Source organism: Lepidothrix coronata, unplaced genomic scaffold, assembly GCF_001604755.1.
Source record: "Lepidothrix coronata isolate B3197 unplaced genomic scaffold, Lepidothrix_coronata-1.0 Scaffold42, whole genome shotgun sequence".
NCBI lineage: Eukaryota > Metazoa > Chordata > Aves > Passeriformes > Pipridae > Lepidothrix > Lepidothrix coronata.
This window is the reverse complement of record NW_016690222.1, coordinates 3,935,848-3,953,883: the sequence shown is the minus strand read 5'-3', so window position 1 is coordinate 3,953,883 and position 18,036 is coordinate 3,935,848. Positions and strand designations below refer to the sequence as shown.

The window sequence follows — 18,036 nt, the reverse complement described above, 5'->3', positions numbered from 1 at the left end:
TTTTTTTTTTTTTTGTCCTGAAGAGCCGTTGGGTTTTTTCCTTAAAGACTTCCAATCCTGACCTAGGTCTTGAGTGATTATTTTGAATGAGCCACATTCTGCTTCCAGTTTCCTCATTCTCTAGAAAGAGAAAAGGCATAATTACTTTCAGTGCTCATAAATGTGTAGTGAAAAGTAATATATAAACAAATTGGAGTCTCATGTATGTTAAAATACCTTGAGGATGTGTAGTATTTCAAGGCCAATACACAGAGCAGAAGGACTGTCTGCATGTGGGAGACCCATCATCTCTCTGCTCTGGTGCCTGATGCTTCTAATGACACTGGCAACCAGGAGAGTAATGGAACAGACTGGCTGAGTTCCTTCCAAAGACCAAGAAATTAGCAATTATGTAGACATGTAGATTTCTCTTTGCCACCACCTACCAACATCTCAGGGCACCTGGGAGTTCTGGGGAATATCAATTTTCAGAAAGAGCAGTTTCAACAGGTGCCTTATGTACAGGTGACATACAGGCCCCTGTTTGTCTGGAGTTTACCCATCTATTCAAAACAGTTTGTACCCATAACATCTGTACTAATTTCAAGTATGGTGTTATAGAAGTGTCAATCTATAATAATTGACATTTGTGAAACTTTTAGCTGAAAATAGAGCAAATTGCAACCAGTTCAGTTTTGTATCCCAGGACCAGTTTTCAGACACATAAAACTCACGTATGCTTTTCTGTATGTGCAGTACAAATGAGCCTCTTCTAAGCTAGAATCAGGTCTGATGTAATCTAGCTCACATTGATTCAATGAAAGTAATGATTCATGGTCCTGGACAAATAATTTCTTTCCTTTTAACCTCATGAATCAGTAAGTCATTCTGACAGTACATGATTTATCAATTGCCAAGGTGAGTGAAGGGAGACACCAACGGTTGATGATAGGAAATTCTTTCACTATATTGATTAACCAGAGAAACTGAGATTCCAGCTGTGGTACTTCCAGCTTGAGTAAGGTCCATCAAACACTCCAGTTCTGACTTTTCACATTTTCACATTTTCTTTTAGCCTCTCACAAAAGCTACTCATGTTACAGAACAGCTTCATAACTAAATGTTGCTGATGTAAAGAGATCCTTCTTGGTTACATGAGGAATAGACTGATGAAAAGAATTCAAAAGCCAAATGTCTCCACAGCTGGTAAAATCCACCTTAATTCTCTGTTGAAGCCTGCAGAGATACTTGGATTTACAGGGCATAACAGTGCTGTAAGTATCGAGCCCCACAGGTGTTTTTGCTTTCCTTTTCTCTCTTTCATTAGGAAGGAAGAAGACTGTTAGAAAGGGATGGAGTGCTGAAAGCTATACAGATCTAATTGCTGTGGAGTCAGAGGATGCCCTGTGCCAGGGCCCTCTCTCTTGCTTATTTAGGAAAGGATTTAACATTCTTCTCCAATTATGCCTGAAAGGCATGTGAAGCCAGCCCTGGGTGTAATGCCCCTGAATTCCTTGTGAACCACAACTTGGCACCCATGTATAGCTCTCTGAAGGTTCATTATCCGTACATGAGTTCTTACAGAGCTGCAAATCTAGTTATAGCTGTATTAAATGCCAGATTGGATGTACAGGAAATAGCCCTGGGACTTCTGTTGACTCTAGAGATAATGGCAGGTGCCAGCATGTTTTATTAAGCTAGTAACCAACAAATTAACAAGTTCAAAATTACATCTACCTGATGGATGTAAACAAGCATACTTAACTGGAGCCAGTGGAACAATACTGATTTCTGGGAGCTGAAAGCTTGGTTGATTATCAGGTAAGCCACTGGATTTCTCTGCCTGCTGTCACAGCTTTGAATGCAAGAGCACAGCCCATGTGTATAATATGACAAGGATCCTGTCACATCAGCAGTCCTAATGAGAAGTATTACCTAATGCTTTATTCCAATACTTTGGTAAAGGTGAGTATTCTAACTCCTGCTATCAGACAGGAATGAGGTGTCTCTTCTGCACATTTCCATGCCCATAGATTAGGATTAGTTAACTTCTGCACTGTAGGGAGCACTTTGCAACCTGATAAAGCAGAGACAAGGGCATCTTTATGACAATCAGGAGTCAGGCAAGGAAGATACATAGCAGATGCTCAGATTTGGATATAGGACAAGTAACAGCAGATTCTAGTGGCAAGTTCATATTGTCAAAAAGTACATGCCTTATTTTTGCCTCAGCACTACTCTCTGAGCAGAAAATGACCAAGCTGTATATTAGGTGTGATGAGAGAATTACCTGGGGGGGTAATAAAAAGGGGTTTTTTCACAGAATAAAAGCCTTAGATGCGCTAGAAGAGTGAGGTAAAGAATAAATAGACCTTCATAAAGAGAGGCATTGGAAAACGAGAACATTTCCATAGCTTTTTGGAGATCCTTTTCAAATTAGTCATTCAGAGAAAAGGTGTTGTTTTCTAAAACCCACCAAGTTTTGATGAAATACAACAATTCCATCCTAGAATTGCATGAACATAAATATTCCATAGCCATGTTGATGGATCACCTTATTCATGATGCCAGTGCTTTTCAACAAGCAATATAACATCCATAAAGTGATGGGGAGCCTGCCCAAACTGCACCGGGTGTTCCCGTACCATGTGGATTACCTTCCTCCAAAGGCATGCTGCACAAGTGGAAACCTTTCAGGTGGTTTTGTGGCTAGATCAAATGCCTTGTGGTAGACCTTCCCAAGGGTAGCATGGTATTGATGTGTTACAGACCTAAGAAGAAAAAGAAAAGCTTTTTGTTTAGCTGACGGTGAGTGAAGAATCATTCGGGAATACACAGCCAGGAAGCAATGGATTTCACAGCCCAGTCATGACCAATTGCTGCCTCTGTGAATGGCAAGGTGGATGGTATCTAGGCAACTTGTACTGGACACAGGAACAGCATGATAGATTTCCATAGAATGAAACAAACTTACTGTTAATGTTTGCATGGTACAGGGGAGTGTTTTAGGTAGGAAAAAACCCCCACCCAAAATAAAAATTAACAGTACATGTCAAAGTAGAGGGGTATTTGTCAAACACCTTGCAGAACTTTCTGAGAAAAGTGAAGGCTTATATTTTATTTTTGAAACCTGCCTGTTGGCTGTGGCAAGTATAGCAGGATTCTAAGAGGCAGCTGTTTCCAGCCACACTTCAAGCTTCATAGTTAAGAAATGCAAAGACAGGAAGTACTGGGGGCACTGAACAGCTGTACAGTAATGCCACAGAAGCCCACAGGTCTCTCATTTACTGGGGAATATTTCAGTACATGAAGCATCTCTACATGAAAGTGGGTAAGGCAGAGGGGCAGCTGAATACCTTCACTATTTTTTAAAGCTACTAGCTTTTGATGGATTCAGCTGCCTGGGTGGTTGGCCACAGAGAGATCAAACCTGCCCAGATCTGCTGGAGTCCTGTGTGAGTCCCAGGTTCTTCCAGCTTTGCCTGGCTCACTGTGCTCAGAGACAGCAATGGGTACAATCATCAGCAAGGGGTACAATCATCTTTTCATGAGAAGCACCTATCAGCTTCCAATTAATTTAATGTGCATCCATCAGGATGGAGCTGAGTACTGGCACTGTTACAAAGAACCCTTAACTTCTGGATCTCTGAAAGCATCAGATGCTGGCCTTTACATTTGCTCAGTTCATAACTGAGTGAGCAAACTGATGGGGAAGTCCCAGCAGGTGAACCAAAACCAGAGCACATAGCCTCTATTCCAATTTGTCAATCTAGAGAATTATTTGGTCTGAAAATGTGTTTTTTATATATAATACTATCTATCTATCTATATATATTCATCTTACAAGTTGCATCTCTGTGTAGGTTATGTGTTACTATGGCAGATAAGGAGGACTGCACTGTGCATACATACTCAGTTCTTATTTCTTCCTTGTACTCTCAGCTTCAGTGATGCAACCTATCCTGGCTGTGCCTCTGTTTTAAGCTGGATAAATATCTACTAGAATAATTCAGGTATAGCTGATTTTAAATTGAGGTGGGGGAATGGATTAGATGATTTCCTGAACTTTCTTTTAGCCTCAATCTTATTAACGTGTGTCAAAGTGTATTTAAATATTTATAGAAATACAAAATATTAAAATACACTAAAACATAAGACTACAGCTTCAGATGGGGTAAATCAGTTCTTCAAAATTCAAGCCAAGTGTGTGTTTCTTATTAAGCTAATAAACAGTTACAATGATATAGTGAGATTTTCAAGAGATTACAGATCTATTGTTAATATCATACTAAAAATATTGTAAGGTAAATCTGGTAGCTGTACCTTTAATCCTGAGAAGTTAATTCACACTTTTTTTACTGAAAGCAAATTGTTTCAGGAAAGATCTGTCATCTATATGCATTCCTACCATGCCTAACAACGTAAGCCTTGCTTCTTGGCCAAGACCAGTAGGCAGTTTCCCCCAAGAAATAGTACATAGACAGGGAACAAGCACAGAAAACAATGCTACACAACCTTATGCTACATGGCTTTGAACCACTAGTTTTACTGCAAACCTGGTAACCAACACTGGCAGTGTTACACATGCATTGATAGGAAGATTGTTAAACACTGTTTCCATCCTACAGAATAAATTTTGCAACATGATAAATTAAAGAAAACCCAACTAACATTTCATGATGCAAGAGAAGATCCTACATAAATAATTATTTAAAATACTGTTCACATTTCATGTCAACTCCATAGCATATACAATTTTTGTGAGTACCAGTTTGGTGTGAATTTAAAAGGAAGTACAACTTTACAAAATAATTCAATAATAGATAAGCAAAATTAATACACTGAAGTATCCAACAGCAAATTGGTTAAAAGTTCACCAATAATCAGTACACAGAATACATCTAGAAAATGAGTCTACATTTAACTCTAAATAACACTGAATACCTGCATATCAAATTTCACATGATCACTACCTGAAGATGACAGGAGATAGACACATCAATTTGTGATGAAAAATATATCTATTATATGACATGGCAAGAAAATTTTCAAAGTGATGTTTGAAATCTTGCCATATCTGCAGCTTTAGTGACAGTTAAATTAATTACATCTAAGATAATCCTTCTTTACAGAGATTTTTTTTTCTCCCCCTTCATTCCTCAAAGGGGTCAGGTCATCCACTCAATTGATGCTGTGCAATCCTTTAAACTCTACAGCAAACATGGAAAGGAGAAGCAGGGGGGTAGGCAAAAGACACACTGAGATAGATGACAGATCTGTATTTCTATCTCCAGCCATCTTGGAATATACAGTTTTCTTAAGTTTATTCTGTTACCTATATGGCTCTATTCCTCTCTCTCTCTCTCTCCACATAGGATTTAGCCCTCTATGAGTTAGAGACAATTCAAAGTCACAGTCTATCTCTGGGGCTACTCTGGTCAGTGAGAATGTATGCATATGACGTTTGGAAACATTAGTAATGTTCTCTCTGCTGCCTTATACTTTGCTTACTCTTGATAAAGAGCAAGCAGATAAGTAACCCCCCATATTGTTGTAGAGGTACATGGCCTAGAGGTACGTTAGAGGCATAAGAAGAGTTCTTGCTCCCTTTCCTTTCTTTTTGTAAGAAAGTAACAGTTTTGGGATTCCCAGTGTGATGAGGATGTAGATGAACTTGAGTGAATCCAGCAGGAGTCACCAAGATGGTCAGAGGGTTGGAGTGTAAGAAGAGGCTGAAGGAACCAGCCTTGTTTAGGCCACAGAAGACAAGATTTAGGGGACCTAACAGCAGCCTTTATGTACTGAAGAGGAAATTACTGATACAGCCCAAGTGTATGGCTGGAGAATATGAAACAATGCTCATAAATTGGGATAGGACAGGTTCCAATAGGACATCAAGGAAAAATCCCCATTATGAGAGCAATGAAGCACTGGAACAGGAGATTGCCTGAAGAAGACCCAGCTGGACAAAGTCCAGAGATACCTGGTCAGTAATCAATGTTGACTCTGCTTTGAGAGGATATTGGAGAAAATAACTCCCTGAGGTATTTCTAATCTATGATTCTAATGTGGTCCAAATCAACAGCTGTAGAGGCCTCAAAGATGGTGCTGAAAGATGCCTCTAAATAGAAAGCCCTTAAGTCCCGCATCCTACATACCACAGTGCAAGAGTAGCCAGACTCACCATCCAGTGCCTGTTACTGCATGAACAGTGTCTAAGGTAGGCTCATTATCTGCTACAGCAAAGCCAGCTCTTCATAGTCAACATTCTCACAGCAACACACCTACATTTCATTTTAATCTTGGCTACTGATCTACTGAGTTTATTTTCCAGAGATTTGTTATTTCTAATGATACATATCTGCAGTTCAACCATTTGTAGCTGTCTTTGAAAACAAATCTGTCTTCGTTCAGGTGTCTGAGTAGAGCAATCTACCCACACTTTGTCTGTCAGCACAAGACAGAAAACACGCTTGCCTGGCACCAGCTGGTGGCCTGACAGGGAAGTTTGCCAAGCTGATATGGGATTAGTAGGTGCTAAGGTGTATCCGGACTCTTTGTGACTTGGTCAAAGAATTATAGCGGGCAGTTTAACAGTTTAACAAGTGTTTGCAGTATATTACAAGTGATAAGACAGATTGATTACATGAAAACAAGCACTCTCCAAATTCTCTTACGCACCCAGTAATACGCCCATCAGTCTTCAAACTCGTACTATATGGAAATCTTCAGAATCCTGTTCCCTGAGGATGAAAAGAAATAGACTTGCCAGTCGTTGAAGGACAAAATTTCACTTGCAAGATGATTTTCCAAATAATATCAGAAACCCTGCCATACTTTCAGACCCATGTAACTTTGGTGACAATTAAATTGATGGACTAAGCTAGGTTTTTATGTGACAACCATAACAATATTGCATTACATTTATAAACCATGTTCCACTTCAGGCTCTCTAAACCAATTTGCAAGCAATTACTTTAAAATACTGCTATGTGTATTGCTACCCATGTATTATAGATGGGAAAGAAATCACAGAAAGTGTCAAAATGCCTAGAGGTGTACAGCAAGTCTTGATCTAACTAGAAGTTGCATCCAAATCCCCTGAGTGCTAGTTCTCTCTTTTCATGAAAAAACTACATGTCTTTTCATGTCTCTGCTTTTTTTTCTTACAGATATTTTGTTTCTCTAAGGCTTATGACTCTCTACAGCCATCTTTCTACTTAAATAATTTCTCCCTTAAATAATTTCTTAGGCATGAATGCTATATAGATGACAGTAACTGTGCACTATTTTACAAGTCTATAACACTTAAAATTAATTACCAAATTCAGCTTTCAATAAAGTTAATGCAAGTTTGAATGTGGCATCAAATGAGACAGGCCCAATATTAAAAACTACAGGAAGCATTACATGGAGGATAGGCAGTGGGATATTTTGCTACTAGTGTAGAGGAGAATTAAACTTTTTATAAGGACATGTAGCGATAGGACAAGGGGGAATGGCTTTAAGCTGAAAGAGTGTAGGCTTAGATTAGATATTAGGAAGAAATTCTTTACCGTGAGGGTTGTGAGGCACTGGAACAGGTTGCCCAGAGAAGTTGTGGATGCCCCATCCCTGGAAGTGTTCAAGGCCCAGTTAGATGTGGCTGTGAGCAACCTGGTGTAGTAGAAGGCGTCCCTGTCCATGGCAGGGGGGTGGGAACTGGATGATCTTTAAGGTCCTTTCCAACCTAAACCATTCTGAGATTCAGTGATAAGGATCATTGTCCAGGTGAGTGAATAGACCACGTGTATCCTTTAGCCAATGCCCTTAAGACAAGAACCAGAAAGCAAATGAAATTAATTATACAAATGCTCTGGCAGCTGCCTTTGGCAGTTAAAACATTTATTTTTTAATGAAATGCTTCCCAGATCCTACAAACAAGCCCAAACTAGCCCCTAGAACTCAGATATATACACAACTGCAAATCCCAACCAGACTTGTTATTGTCCCATCTTCCTAATGAGCTGATCCAAAAATCCCAACTCTGATGGCCAAAACCTTGGGGAAGTAGGGGTTCACACCCAGATGCAGGCAGAGTAATTCAAACTCAGTAGTACCACACAGCTGTAAGAAATACTCTAATGAAGTGTACCTTCATTAGAGTATCATTCTTTGAAAAAAAACTTCTACCAAAGGTCTGTCTTAGCCCAAAGGGTGTTCTTTCACAAGCCATTAATAACATTCAGAAGAAAACTGTAAAAAAGAGGTTGAAGGTGACCTTTGTCTTCAGACAGCTCCCTAATAACCAATAGCTGTGGGATTTCTGAGATGAAGGTTGCATTCAAGCATTCAAACAGCTGAAAAGATATAATCAAGGCCAATGAACATGTTGTTTGTATGGAGCATATTTGTACAAGTAAGTGAATTTGGAGTCACCTTCCCCTCCCCCCAGCTCATGCTGGGCAAACAGAATTTCATTTTGGTTTGGGTAAGGAAGTAGAAATTTTCAGATTTGTTGCAGAAGTAGTAGAACTCGTTGGAGTTAAAGATATGACTGTCTCTGCGTACAAATCAAAATGCAGCTCTCAGAGGAGCTCCTAGGCATGCAGTGTGAGAAGGGCAAGAAATGTGTCAGTGTGAATGTAGGCTCAGTTCAGACTCTGCTCAAGGACGTAGGAGGAAACAGAAACTTAACCTACACTAAAATTTTCCAAAGGGCTAATTTACCCAAATCAAACCATTACAGTCATAAACAAGTCTCACCTAGAGGTGATGTGCTGGGCTGAGTCAGTGAAAAACCTTCATGGAGAGCTGGAGGCAGAGCTGGGTGATGGGCACAGTGAAGCACCAGCAAGGAGCCTGCTCTGCCACAAGGTGAGCGTGGAGCTTCTGGCAAGGGATCTCATTGCTACTTGTGTCAACATCCTGCTCTGTTTGGCTAGGACAGTATTTTCCTTTCTTAGTACAGCTGTAAAGAGCTAATGCTTGTAGGATACTATACAGTGCTCAGAAGAATGACTATTGCACTTCCTAATATGTTTTATAAAGGAAACAATGACATCCATAAAGTAGATGACTGTCTTCAAGCTAGTTTTTTTCTCCAGAGTTATGGCTAGCGTCTTCTTAAAGCACAGTTACATGCCTCTGTTTCTTTGGCTGATAGAGCATCAGACAAACAACTCTCAATGCAAAGTGTTCTCTAATTCCTCTTGAGCATCAAGTCTTGTGAGCTAAAAGGCCAACTTTTTCTTCCACAAACAGCAGCCAAAATAATATGCCTACACCTGAAGCAAGATTTTGGCTTATGATTTCTATGCCATCCTTCCGGAAGTCTACACATATATAAAAGATCCACCTTCTTTCCTAAGCCTAACTTACCATTGAAAATAGCTTATAGATAAGTCCTTTAAATAGGGCAATATTAGTCCCTTAAAAAGGGTGAAAAGTATTGATACTGTGCTTTTGATTTAAGCTCCGTGGCGGGATCTGTTAGGAGAGTAAGGGTGACTGGTTTTAGTAGTGATAGAAAACACAGATTTTTTTTCCCCTGTGTGAAGGAAGAAACACTTGGCCAGATCCCCAGGGGTTACAGGAGAGAGAACTGAACAGCAGAATGTTTCAGAAGGAGACATTCCATGGGTACCACTGAAATGATTCAAACTGTAATTAACTATCCCTGCTGTCTCAAAATACAGGTGCATGTGCATTTGGGAATGAGATGAGTATCAAATTGAAAACTGAGTCACTCAACAAGCTTGTCTTACCCTTCCAATTATGCAAGTCAGTTTGTGACTCAGCAGCTATACAAGTCTGTTCTCCACTGACAAGACAAATCAGTTCAGCAGCTGAGTCAGTCACCTTTTCACAGTGATAAATTCAGTAGGCAGCCACGGTACGGAAAAGATTGTAGAGCCTTTATTCTGACTGCAGTTACCTATGTGAGAGAGAGTAAATACATTTTATAGGAGAATAATCTTCAGCTCACCCTCACACAAGGAATTAATTAAATGAAGGAGACAAAAACTGTCATGGGATTACACTGACTAATGTTCATGGCCCTTTAACTAAAAGAGATTAGTTTTTTTTCTGATACTGTTTTCTGTTGTTACTGTTGTGTGTTCATCCCTTACTAATAAAAATCATCTGGCAACTTGCTGTAATTGCAATGTAGTTGAGAATTAATTACTTTAATTGTCTTTGACTTTTCTTTCTAGTCTTGCAAATAATTTCCTACGTGTTTGAGTGTGACAAGGGTGGAGATATCGTGACAGTTACAGGCAGTTACAGACTCATGCACACATTGGCATGGTAATCTTTGCCCAGGCCTGTTCCTTGAATGCTGACTTTTTGCTGGCACCAACAATAAGCTTTCCTTACCCTTCAGGCTTGGTCCTTTTGAGGTGCCAAGTATGAAGAGCTGCTGTCAATAGTCATAGCACTAAAAACACCTAACCTAAGTCCAAGTTCTTAAGTCTACTGACAGAACTTCAAGACTGCATTTAGAACTGAAAGTGAAGAAGTCACCTGATAGACTGCACTTCTCTCTCTCTGACTGTAAGAAATATATCCCACTAGTCCTGTTCAAAACCAGGTGTCTTTATGCCCATGTCCAGAGGTGAACATCACAAATAGCCATGATAGTTGGTATTATAACCATCCCACCATGAGGCTGTGAATGAGGCCCCATTGGGTGAACTGCAGTACAAAAACTGTAGGAGAACACCTTAGCCAAGAGGAACTCGTTAGGTTACGTGAGGCTGAAAAAGATAGGGAAAAGGGAATGGAGAGTTATGGTTTGCAAATGTTTTCGCTCCATACTGAAGGCTTTTCCAAAATGTAAAAAATGTGTTTCAACACACAGTTGCACGTGAATACCAAATCATCTGTTCTTCGCAACTATTCTGAGAGATGCATCATCCGTCATCTACACGATCTACGCACATCCTGTTGGGGCTCTACATTACGGCCCCAGTGCCAACAGTTTTCACAATGACTGGTGCATTTCTTAAAGCCTCTTTCCCTGCAATCAACTGAATATGTGAATATTTCAGCTTTAATTTTCTAAAACTAAGTACCCTCTTACTTACAAACAACAGCAAAAAAATCACCTACTTAAAAGCTCACTTAAAAATTTCCAGAGTCAGTCGACTTTTTTGTCCAGTAGTTTTTTGGCTTTTGGTTGGTTTCAAAGTTTCTCGGTCTGCATAATTCTGAGGAGGTGGGGAGAAATACAAAAATCTTAAAGAGATAACATCTTTCTGATGTACTCCTTGCATAAGTTTGCTTTCCAAAACCAACAATTCTCTTTCAAGATATCAAATCACATTCCAAAATGCATAGATGGGATGGTTATCACCATACATTACTAATATTGCCCATTCCTGACTACAAATACCTTGCTTCCAGTGGCTTATTCCTTGCCAAGTCTCAACACTCTGGGTTTACTTTATTATTTTGAGGATCTGGTCAATTAAGCAATTTTCAGCTTAATAAGACATCACCAGCAATGAAAACAGTCATCAAGAAGTCATTTATCTCGAGTTACCACGAGCTGTGATTTGAATACAATAATTTTTCTATGGCGCTTGGTGCTGTGAAAAATTACATTCTATCTGCCTTAAAAGTAATAAACAGCAATACTTAGATAAAGCTGAAAGTAATTGCATCACCTTATTAGTGAGAGCTTTACTTTTACAGTAAATGCAAGAGGCTCATGTACATTTCTTATTTCAAATGAGGAAGTTCCCAACCCAGGTAGAGAAACAAGTGGTAAATATAGAAGCCTTATAGCAGCCTTCCAGTACTGAAAGGGGGCTTATAAAATGGCTGGAGAGGAACTTTGTAGCAGGGCATGTAGTGATAGGACAAGGGTGAATGGCCTTAAGCTGAAGGAGGATTGACTTACTTTCAATCTTAAAAAGTCTTTAGTATAGCAGTGGTGAGGCACTGGAACAGGTTTCCCAGAGAAGCTGTGGATGCCCCACCCCTGGAAGTGTTCCAGGCCATGTTGGATGGGGCTCTAAGCAACCTGGTCTAGGGGAACATGTCCACCCCACAGCAGGGGGTTTGTAACTGGTCCAGTGGAAAGTGTTCCTGCCCACAGAAGCAGTGTTGGAATGAGATGATCTTTAAGGTCCCTTCCAACCCAAACCATTCTGTGATTCTATGATTTCGTAATTCTATGGTTAACTGGTATGCCTTTCCTAGAGATGCATGGAAGGAATGATTATATTCTTCCATTTGTAATTATACTAATATCCTAAATATCCACTGCTACCCCCTCTCTCCTTTGCTGTTTGCTCCACGAGCAATCCACAGTCTGAAATTTCATAACATGAGTTAGTACAACACACACCAAATAGGTGAGTTGATGATTCACTGATATCAGTGGCTCCGTGCTTCTGCTATTATTTTTTACTTCTATGAACTGACTTGCTGTGCGCTAACAGATGGGTTGACCTTGTGCAGAATACAGATGATAGATTTTTTTGTCTAGATGGGGGTGATGACACCAATGTCCTGTATGCTTACTGGAGAGAAGGAGGTGAAATGATGAATACTTGTGCATGTGTGTGTAGTGGGGAAGCTGGAGGGAGAAAAGCCTGGTTACAGAACATTTTTAAGTACTATTCTGTAGAAATCAGTACTTTTAAAACACAATACTTACGTGGCAGATAAAAAAAAGAAACAGCTGCCTTAAGCAGCTTCCAGAGTCAGAGTTAAAAAAAGGAAAGTCGCTTCCTCTGTCCTTTCTCTTCCTGGCACATGGAAAGAACGCAGTAATATGATACACAGAGCTACTCAATGGCCAAATCTACTTCTTCTAATTTAAGTTTGTGTACATTTCTGATATCTTCTCTAGGGCCTATTTAAAGAGGTATCTTTCATAATTGCTACTTTTGTATACCTTAATGAACACAATTAATAGCTGTATTAGCTGTGGGAATTTATCTGAGGCGAATGAAGGAAAGACACCCAAAGAAAATGGGCAGAATACAGCTGCATCTTGGATAGTCCTGTAGTCCTCCCCAGTTTTGTTGTGTTTACTACTATTACTTCATTTTATTTCAAAATGCATTACAAGAATAAACCTTTTCCATTACAAAAATGTATATGGACAAAAGCAATTTTAATTCACCTGGAAGACTATTATTGCCTCTATGTTTAGCCTCAAGAGGTAACTAATCACATTAGTAGAGGGGTTTTTATTTTCAAAGTGATGTCTTTGGAATAAAGAACTTCCCTCTAAACAGCAAGTGAAAGCAGCCTTTCCCAGACCTCCACTGCGCTCTTGGTAGAGGTGCTCCATCTTCTCCCTCCACATCACATTCCTCTCAGATCACCACATTATTTCAGAGTCTCATCTGTAAGTGCTGAGCTAGTGACCCCTACTGTGTCTCTACTTTTAGGATGCTCCTACATTTTGCTAGGAAATTCTCAATGGCATCTAAATTCAGCTAATTAAATTGTGCTACACGCCTAAGGCACCCAGCTGTTTTTCAGACCTATACAGAAGGAGTAGCACATCACAGTAATATTTGCAAGCAACCAATGGAGTGTGAAGCTACGAGGCAGAATCTTTGTGATCCCCAAGGCAAAGCACTGTTAGCACAGGTCACAGGTCTATTCAGTTTGGTAGAGAAGGGTCTAATACAAGGTCAATTAACCTGATCAGGACCATTACATTTTCCTTCTGCCACCATGCAACAATAGTGTATTACAGAATACATTATTTTAGAAATTGTTTAGGGATTTTTAATAAAGTTCAGTGCATAACCCTGGTGGCATATGGTGCAACAAAACCAAAACACAAATATCCTAAAAATGTTGAAACTGACATTAAAAAGAGTTGATTTTCAATCCAACATGTTATTTCCCACAAGATGAAAATTACTCAATAAAACCTGTCACAAGGTTCAATACACCCTAACGTATCAAAGCCTGAGCATGTCATCAATCCTAAATGATGCTTGTCCTGAACCTTAGGACAAGACAATTTTTCAGCAATGAATTTCTCCAGTTGCAGTCTGATTTAAGATAATATGATTAACTACATTGATACAGAGCAGCATGAAGTGTATGCCTTCAGTGGCATGATACACTGTATTGTTTCTTTCCCTATTTTTTATTCCATGTTCTTCCAGTCTGATAGCTTTGGCAAAGAATCAGCTGTGTAACCCTAAAAGAAGCTTTCAGATGTTTGAGTATTTACGCACTGTAAAATCAAAGCAATAATGAAAGACAATTTCTAGTAGTGGACATAAGTTTAAAACTTTACAATCTTGCAAAGACTGTGTTTCCTCTGTCTCAGAAGCAGCCAATTACGATTGTCACGTTCCCTTGTTTGTGGGGTATTTATGTCTTCGCGCTTCTACCCTAAGAGTGAGTAGAGAATTAAAAAATTCGGTTATATCTGCAGCCACTGTCATTGTCTTTTTTGGTCTCGCGGCCCCCTCTACCCTCTTTCTCTACATTTTGGAGGAGCAATCAGTTACTCCAGTTTCATGGAAGCATTTATGCAGGTCCAACGCTGACATCCAGTGGCCTCCGCAGTTCATTACATCCAGTGTCTTCCACCATTTGAAACTTGGCTTGAAGAGATTCGGCGTTTCTCTCCAAATAGATAATTTCAGCACTAAAATCAACACAATTATGTGATTTCCATAAGTAAGCATCGGTTGTTGTATATTCTGATAATTACATTTAAAGGTATTCAGTACAAAAACCTTGAAATATCCCAAAATGTTAAATTATTCAGGAATCCTAATCGCACAAGCATATTACCACAGAGCAATAATTCTCTCTATAGATCTACATATGTGCACACCTGCATACTTATACACTTTCTTTCTCCTTTTCCCCACCCATTTAGTATTCCTAAACCTGAGGTGAAAGTGCCCCAAGTGCAGGCATCCATTTTCCATGGACCTAACATGAAAAACAAGGCCCAACGACAGATTTTATTTTTCTGTAGAAGAAAAAATGAAGAGAAAGGGAATATAATTGGATTTTATTCTTCAAAGCTAGCAGATGAAACTTGTATTTTCTGAATGAAAGTTGAAGTTAGGTAGTGACTTGTAAATAGTTGTTACTTGCCTGTTGGCTGGTAATTTTGCTACCTGTTTCTTTCTTCCTTGTGTTGATAAACTTGTCTGGTACTCTCAGAGGGTTTTTGATCAAAGCCAATACAAAATGAAATTTTGGTGTATATTTTCCCAGAGCACTGGATGCCTGAATGCAGTGTTTTAATCTGGCCCACTAAAAAACTTGCAGAAAACTTCAAGTTTACACTTCCCTTTCAGATTTGGTCGCAGTTTTTTGGTTTGTTTGTTGTTGTTGGCTTTGGGGCTTTGTTTGTTTGTTTATTTTAACTAGAATTCTAATATTTGTTTGGTTTAATGAACCTATTACTATTAGAAACTTCTGCAACAGCTGCAAGGGATGGATAAGCTTCTGGGAATCTTTTCTGTTCCAAAGACTGATTATTTTAATCAACACATCTCCTGGATTAGAGTTTCCAAGAGGATAACTTCAAAACAGCTCTAAGAGCAGCCCTATGTGTCACTGTGTTGGCACTATTAAAAGTTAGCATTCTTCACGCCATCCCACTCTTTATAAAGATGGCATTTAAAAAAAATGAAAGCTTTCCCATGTTGAGAATATGTCTTTCTTTGTCTTTCTGTATACCAGCATAAATAGAAACTCCTAAAGAGTTTTGTTTGTTTGTTTTTCCTCTGCTGGTCTCTCTGAAAGCAACCACAGAATGCAATTCCTGTATCCAGCTGTGTAATCTGCTTTCTGCTAAATAAGCCTTGACAGCAATGACTCAATAGATCCTTGTAAAAGTAATAATAATAAAAAATTGCAGTCCTCATTTAGTTCTTGCATTAAAGGGTAAGGACACTTCAGAAGATTGTTTTTGCATTGCTTTCTGTGGCCTTCATTTTATAGGAAGCTTGCTTTTAAACAAGGGGCTTAGAATCATCTGGGTTTTCACAGAACATTTCTATGGTTTCTTTTGACTACAGGGCATTTACAAGGACAGGAAGAAATAGCTCAGTGTTCTATTGGAAAATTTCTTGCAATGTGTCTTTCCTAGTTTAAAACAAGTAATTAAAAACACTACTATCATATGAAAGCACAAATCATTACATGCATTTTAAATTTAACATTATGTAAGCTCTTGAATAGAGCTGGAAAAGAGAGACTACTTATTTGGTGAGTGATAAAATTTATTTCAAGTGCAACTTTCACCAAAGAAGATAGGCAATGCAATTTATCATTCCTGTGGGGTTTATATCTGCTTGGGAGTTTAACATTCACATAAAATACCACCTGCACTGTCAAAAAATCCTTTCCAATGTTAATATTCAATTTTGGCTCAGCTTCACAGCCTGCCTAGGGAAGAGTGACTCAGAGCTCTCCACCTTCCAAAGGAACAGGGATGGGACATACAGTACTTTGCCTCAGCTGCACGTAGCAGAAGTAACCTTACCAAGTTTCTTGTCTTGGAAGGACCCGCAAATGCTGTGCACCTCTTCAGATTTTCTCTATGTCGACTTCTTGTGCCACTTCTCTACCACAGAAAGTGCTGTGTTGCCCTCTAACCAAGCAAAGGGCTAATGAAAAGGAGTGTTGGGTTGCTCGTGCTGGCAGTTTTTCTGGTATCCTTTTCCTTCTCCAGAGCCAGACTTCCCACGTCCCTTGTTTAGAAAGAGATGCAGTTTATACAGAGACAGCGTCAGGAGCTGTGATAAGCTGTGCCCTGAAGCGTGAGCCTCGGGGCTTTGCTTTTCTGTTTTCTGACATCTCTAGGCAAACACAGATTTTCTGATGTAGTTCCCCATGATCCATTATCTGGGTGTTTTGTGGCCAGATTCGATAGTGCACGCCCCTTGATTCTCAGGTGAATTGAGCAATATCAAAGCCGTATCTCTGCTTTACAAATTAACTGGAGGCTCAAGGCTTTAGGCTGACGCTTAGCTAAGCACCTGGCTTAACTCGAGGTGCAGCCTTTCACCCGCGTCAAGAATACGAGATCCGGAGCTAGTCCTTAATCCTCAAGTACGTGCCTTACAATAACGATGTGTTGCAGATGCCGGCCTGGGGTTGTAATTACTGGATTAGCCGACTGAAGCGGCAGTAAATTATTTTATTATAACGTCAATATTTAACCACGCCAGGGCCCACCCCGCAGCCCTCCAGCCCCCAGGGCGGGGCGGAGAGGAACTACAGCTCCCGGGAGGCCTTTTCCGGCGCGCTCCCATCGGGCCCTGCGGCAGGAAAAGCCGAGGGAGCGTTGCTGCGCCCGCCGGAACAGATCCCTCTGCCGGGGTGCGTCACCTCCGCTCGCCATCCCGCTCGCCGTCCCGCTCGCCGTCCCTCGCTCCGCCGCACCATGACGGACCGCTACACTATCCACAGCCAGCTCGAGCACCTGCAGTCCAAGTACATCGGCACGGGGCACGCCGACACCACCAAGTGGGAGTGGCTGGTGAACCAGCACCGGGACTCGTACTGCTCCTACATGGGCCACTTCGACCTGCTCAACTACTTCGCCATCGCCGAGAACGAGAGCAAGGCGCGCGTCCGCTTCAACCTGATGGAGAAGATGCTGCAGCCCTGCGGGCCGCCCGCCGACAAGCCCGACGAGTCCTAGGCCTCCTCCTCCATCCTCCTGTCCCGCCGCCGCCCTCGCCTGTGGTTCCCGCGAAGCACTGACGGGGGAGAAGTCTTGTAAAATGCTTGCTTCTGGACAGCGCCGGCTCCTCTGACTGTACAGTCCTTCGGATTTTTTCAAATGGACAACAATAAAGCCTGCTGGGCATTTCTAGTGTTCTGTTTGGTAATCTGCTAGTAAGAGCTTTTTTGTTCCAAAAGGAATGCTGTTGCTCGGTGTTAAGCGTTTCAGTACAGCCATCCGAGGTGCAAGACTCGGATACTTCATAGATAGCATTTTCCCGGCCAGGTCGATTGATGCTTGCTTACGGAACTCTATTGTTTTGAGGAGTGAGAGAAGAAGCTTGTTGGTACTTAGAGGGTTTGATTTGTTGTTAGCATTATTGTGTGGGGTGG

At 40.5% G+C, this 18,036-nt stretch overlaps 1 protein-coding gene and 2 long non-coding RNA genes across 3 annotated transcripts; 1 reads left to right on the top strand and 2 right to left on the bottom strand.

Moving 5' to 3' along the window:
* Window positions 1–24: 24 nt before the first annotated feature.
* On the bottom strand, window positions 25–7,575 carry LOC108496716. The gene is made up of 4 exons (XR_001874552.1): window positions 7,536–7,575; window positions 6,661–6,722; window positions 2,637–2,750; window positions 25–120 (listed from the first exon to the last, which is right to left on the bottom strand). It is a non-coding gene; the product is annotated as an uncharacterized LOC108496716 (long non-coding RNA).
* Window positions 7,576–7,659: 84 nt separating this feature from the next.
* LOC108496757 lies at window positions 7,660–17,229 on the bottom strand. The gene is made up of 3 exons (XR_001874576.1): window positions 16,457–17,229; window positions 9,726–14,596; window positions 7,660–7,787 (listed from the first exon to the last, which is right to left on the bottom strand). It is a non-coding gene; the product is annotated as an uncharacterized LOC108496757 (long non-coding RNA).
* Window positions 17,230–17,280: 51 nt separating this feature from the next.
* Window positions 17,281–17,813, top strand: SF3B5 (splicing factor 3b subunit 5). The gene has a single exon (XM_017813766.1). It carries the CDS (start codon window positions 17,360–17,362, stop codon window positions 17,618–17,620), a length of 261 nt encoding a protein of 86 aa, XP_017669255.1. The 5' UTR covers window positions 17,281–17,359; the 3' UTR covers window positions 17,621–17,813.
* Window positions 17,814–18,036: the final 223 nt, after the last annotated feature.

Coding starts and splice junctions, on each gene's coding strand:
- SF3B5 (XM_017813766.1), top strand. CDS start 17,360: ATGACGGACCGCTACACTATCCACAGCCAGCTCGAGCACCTGCAGTCC.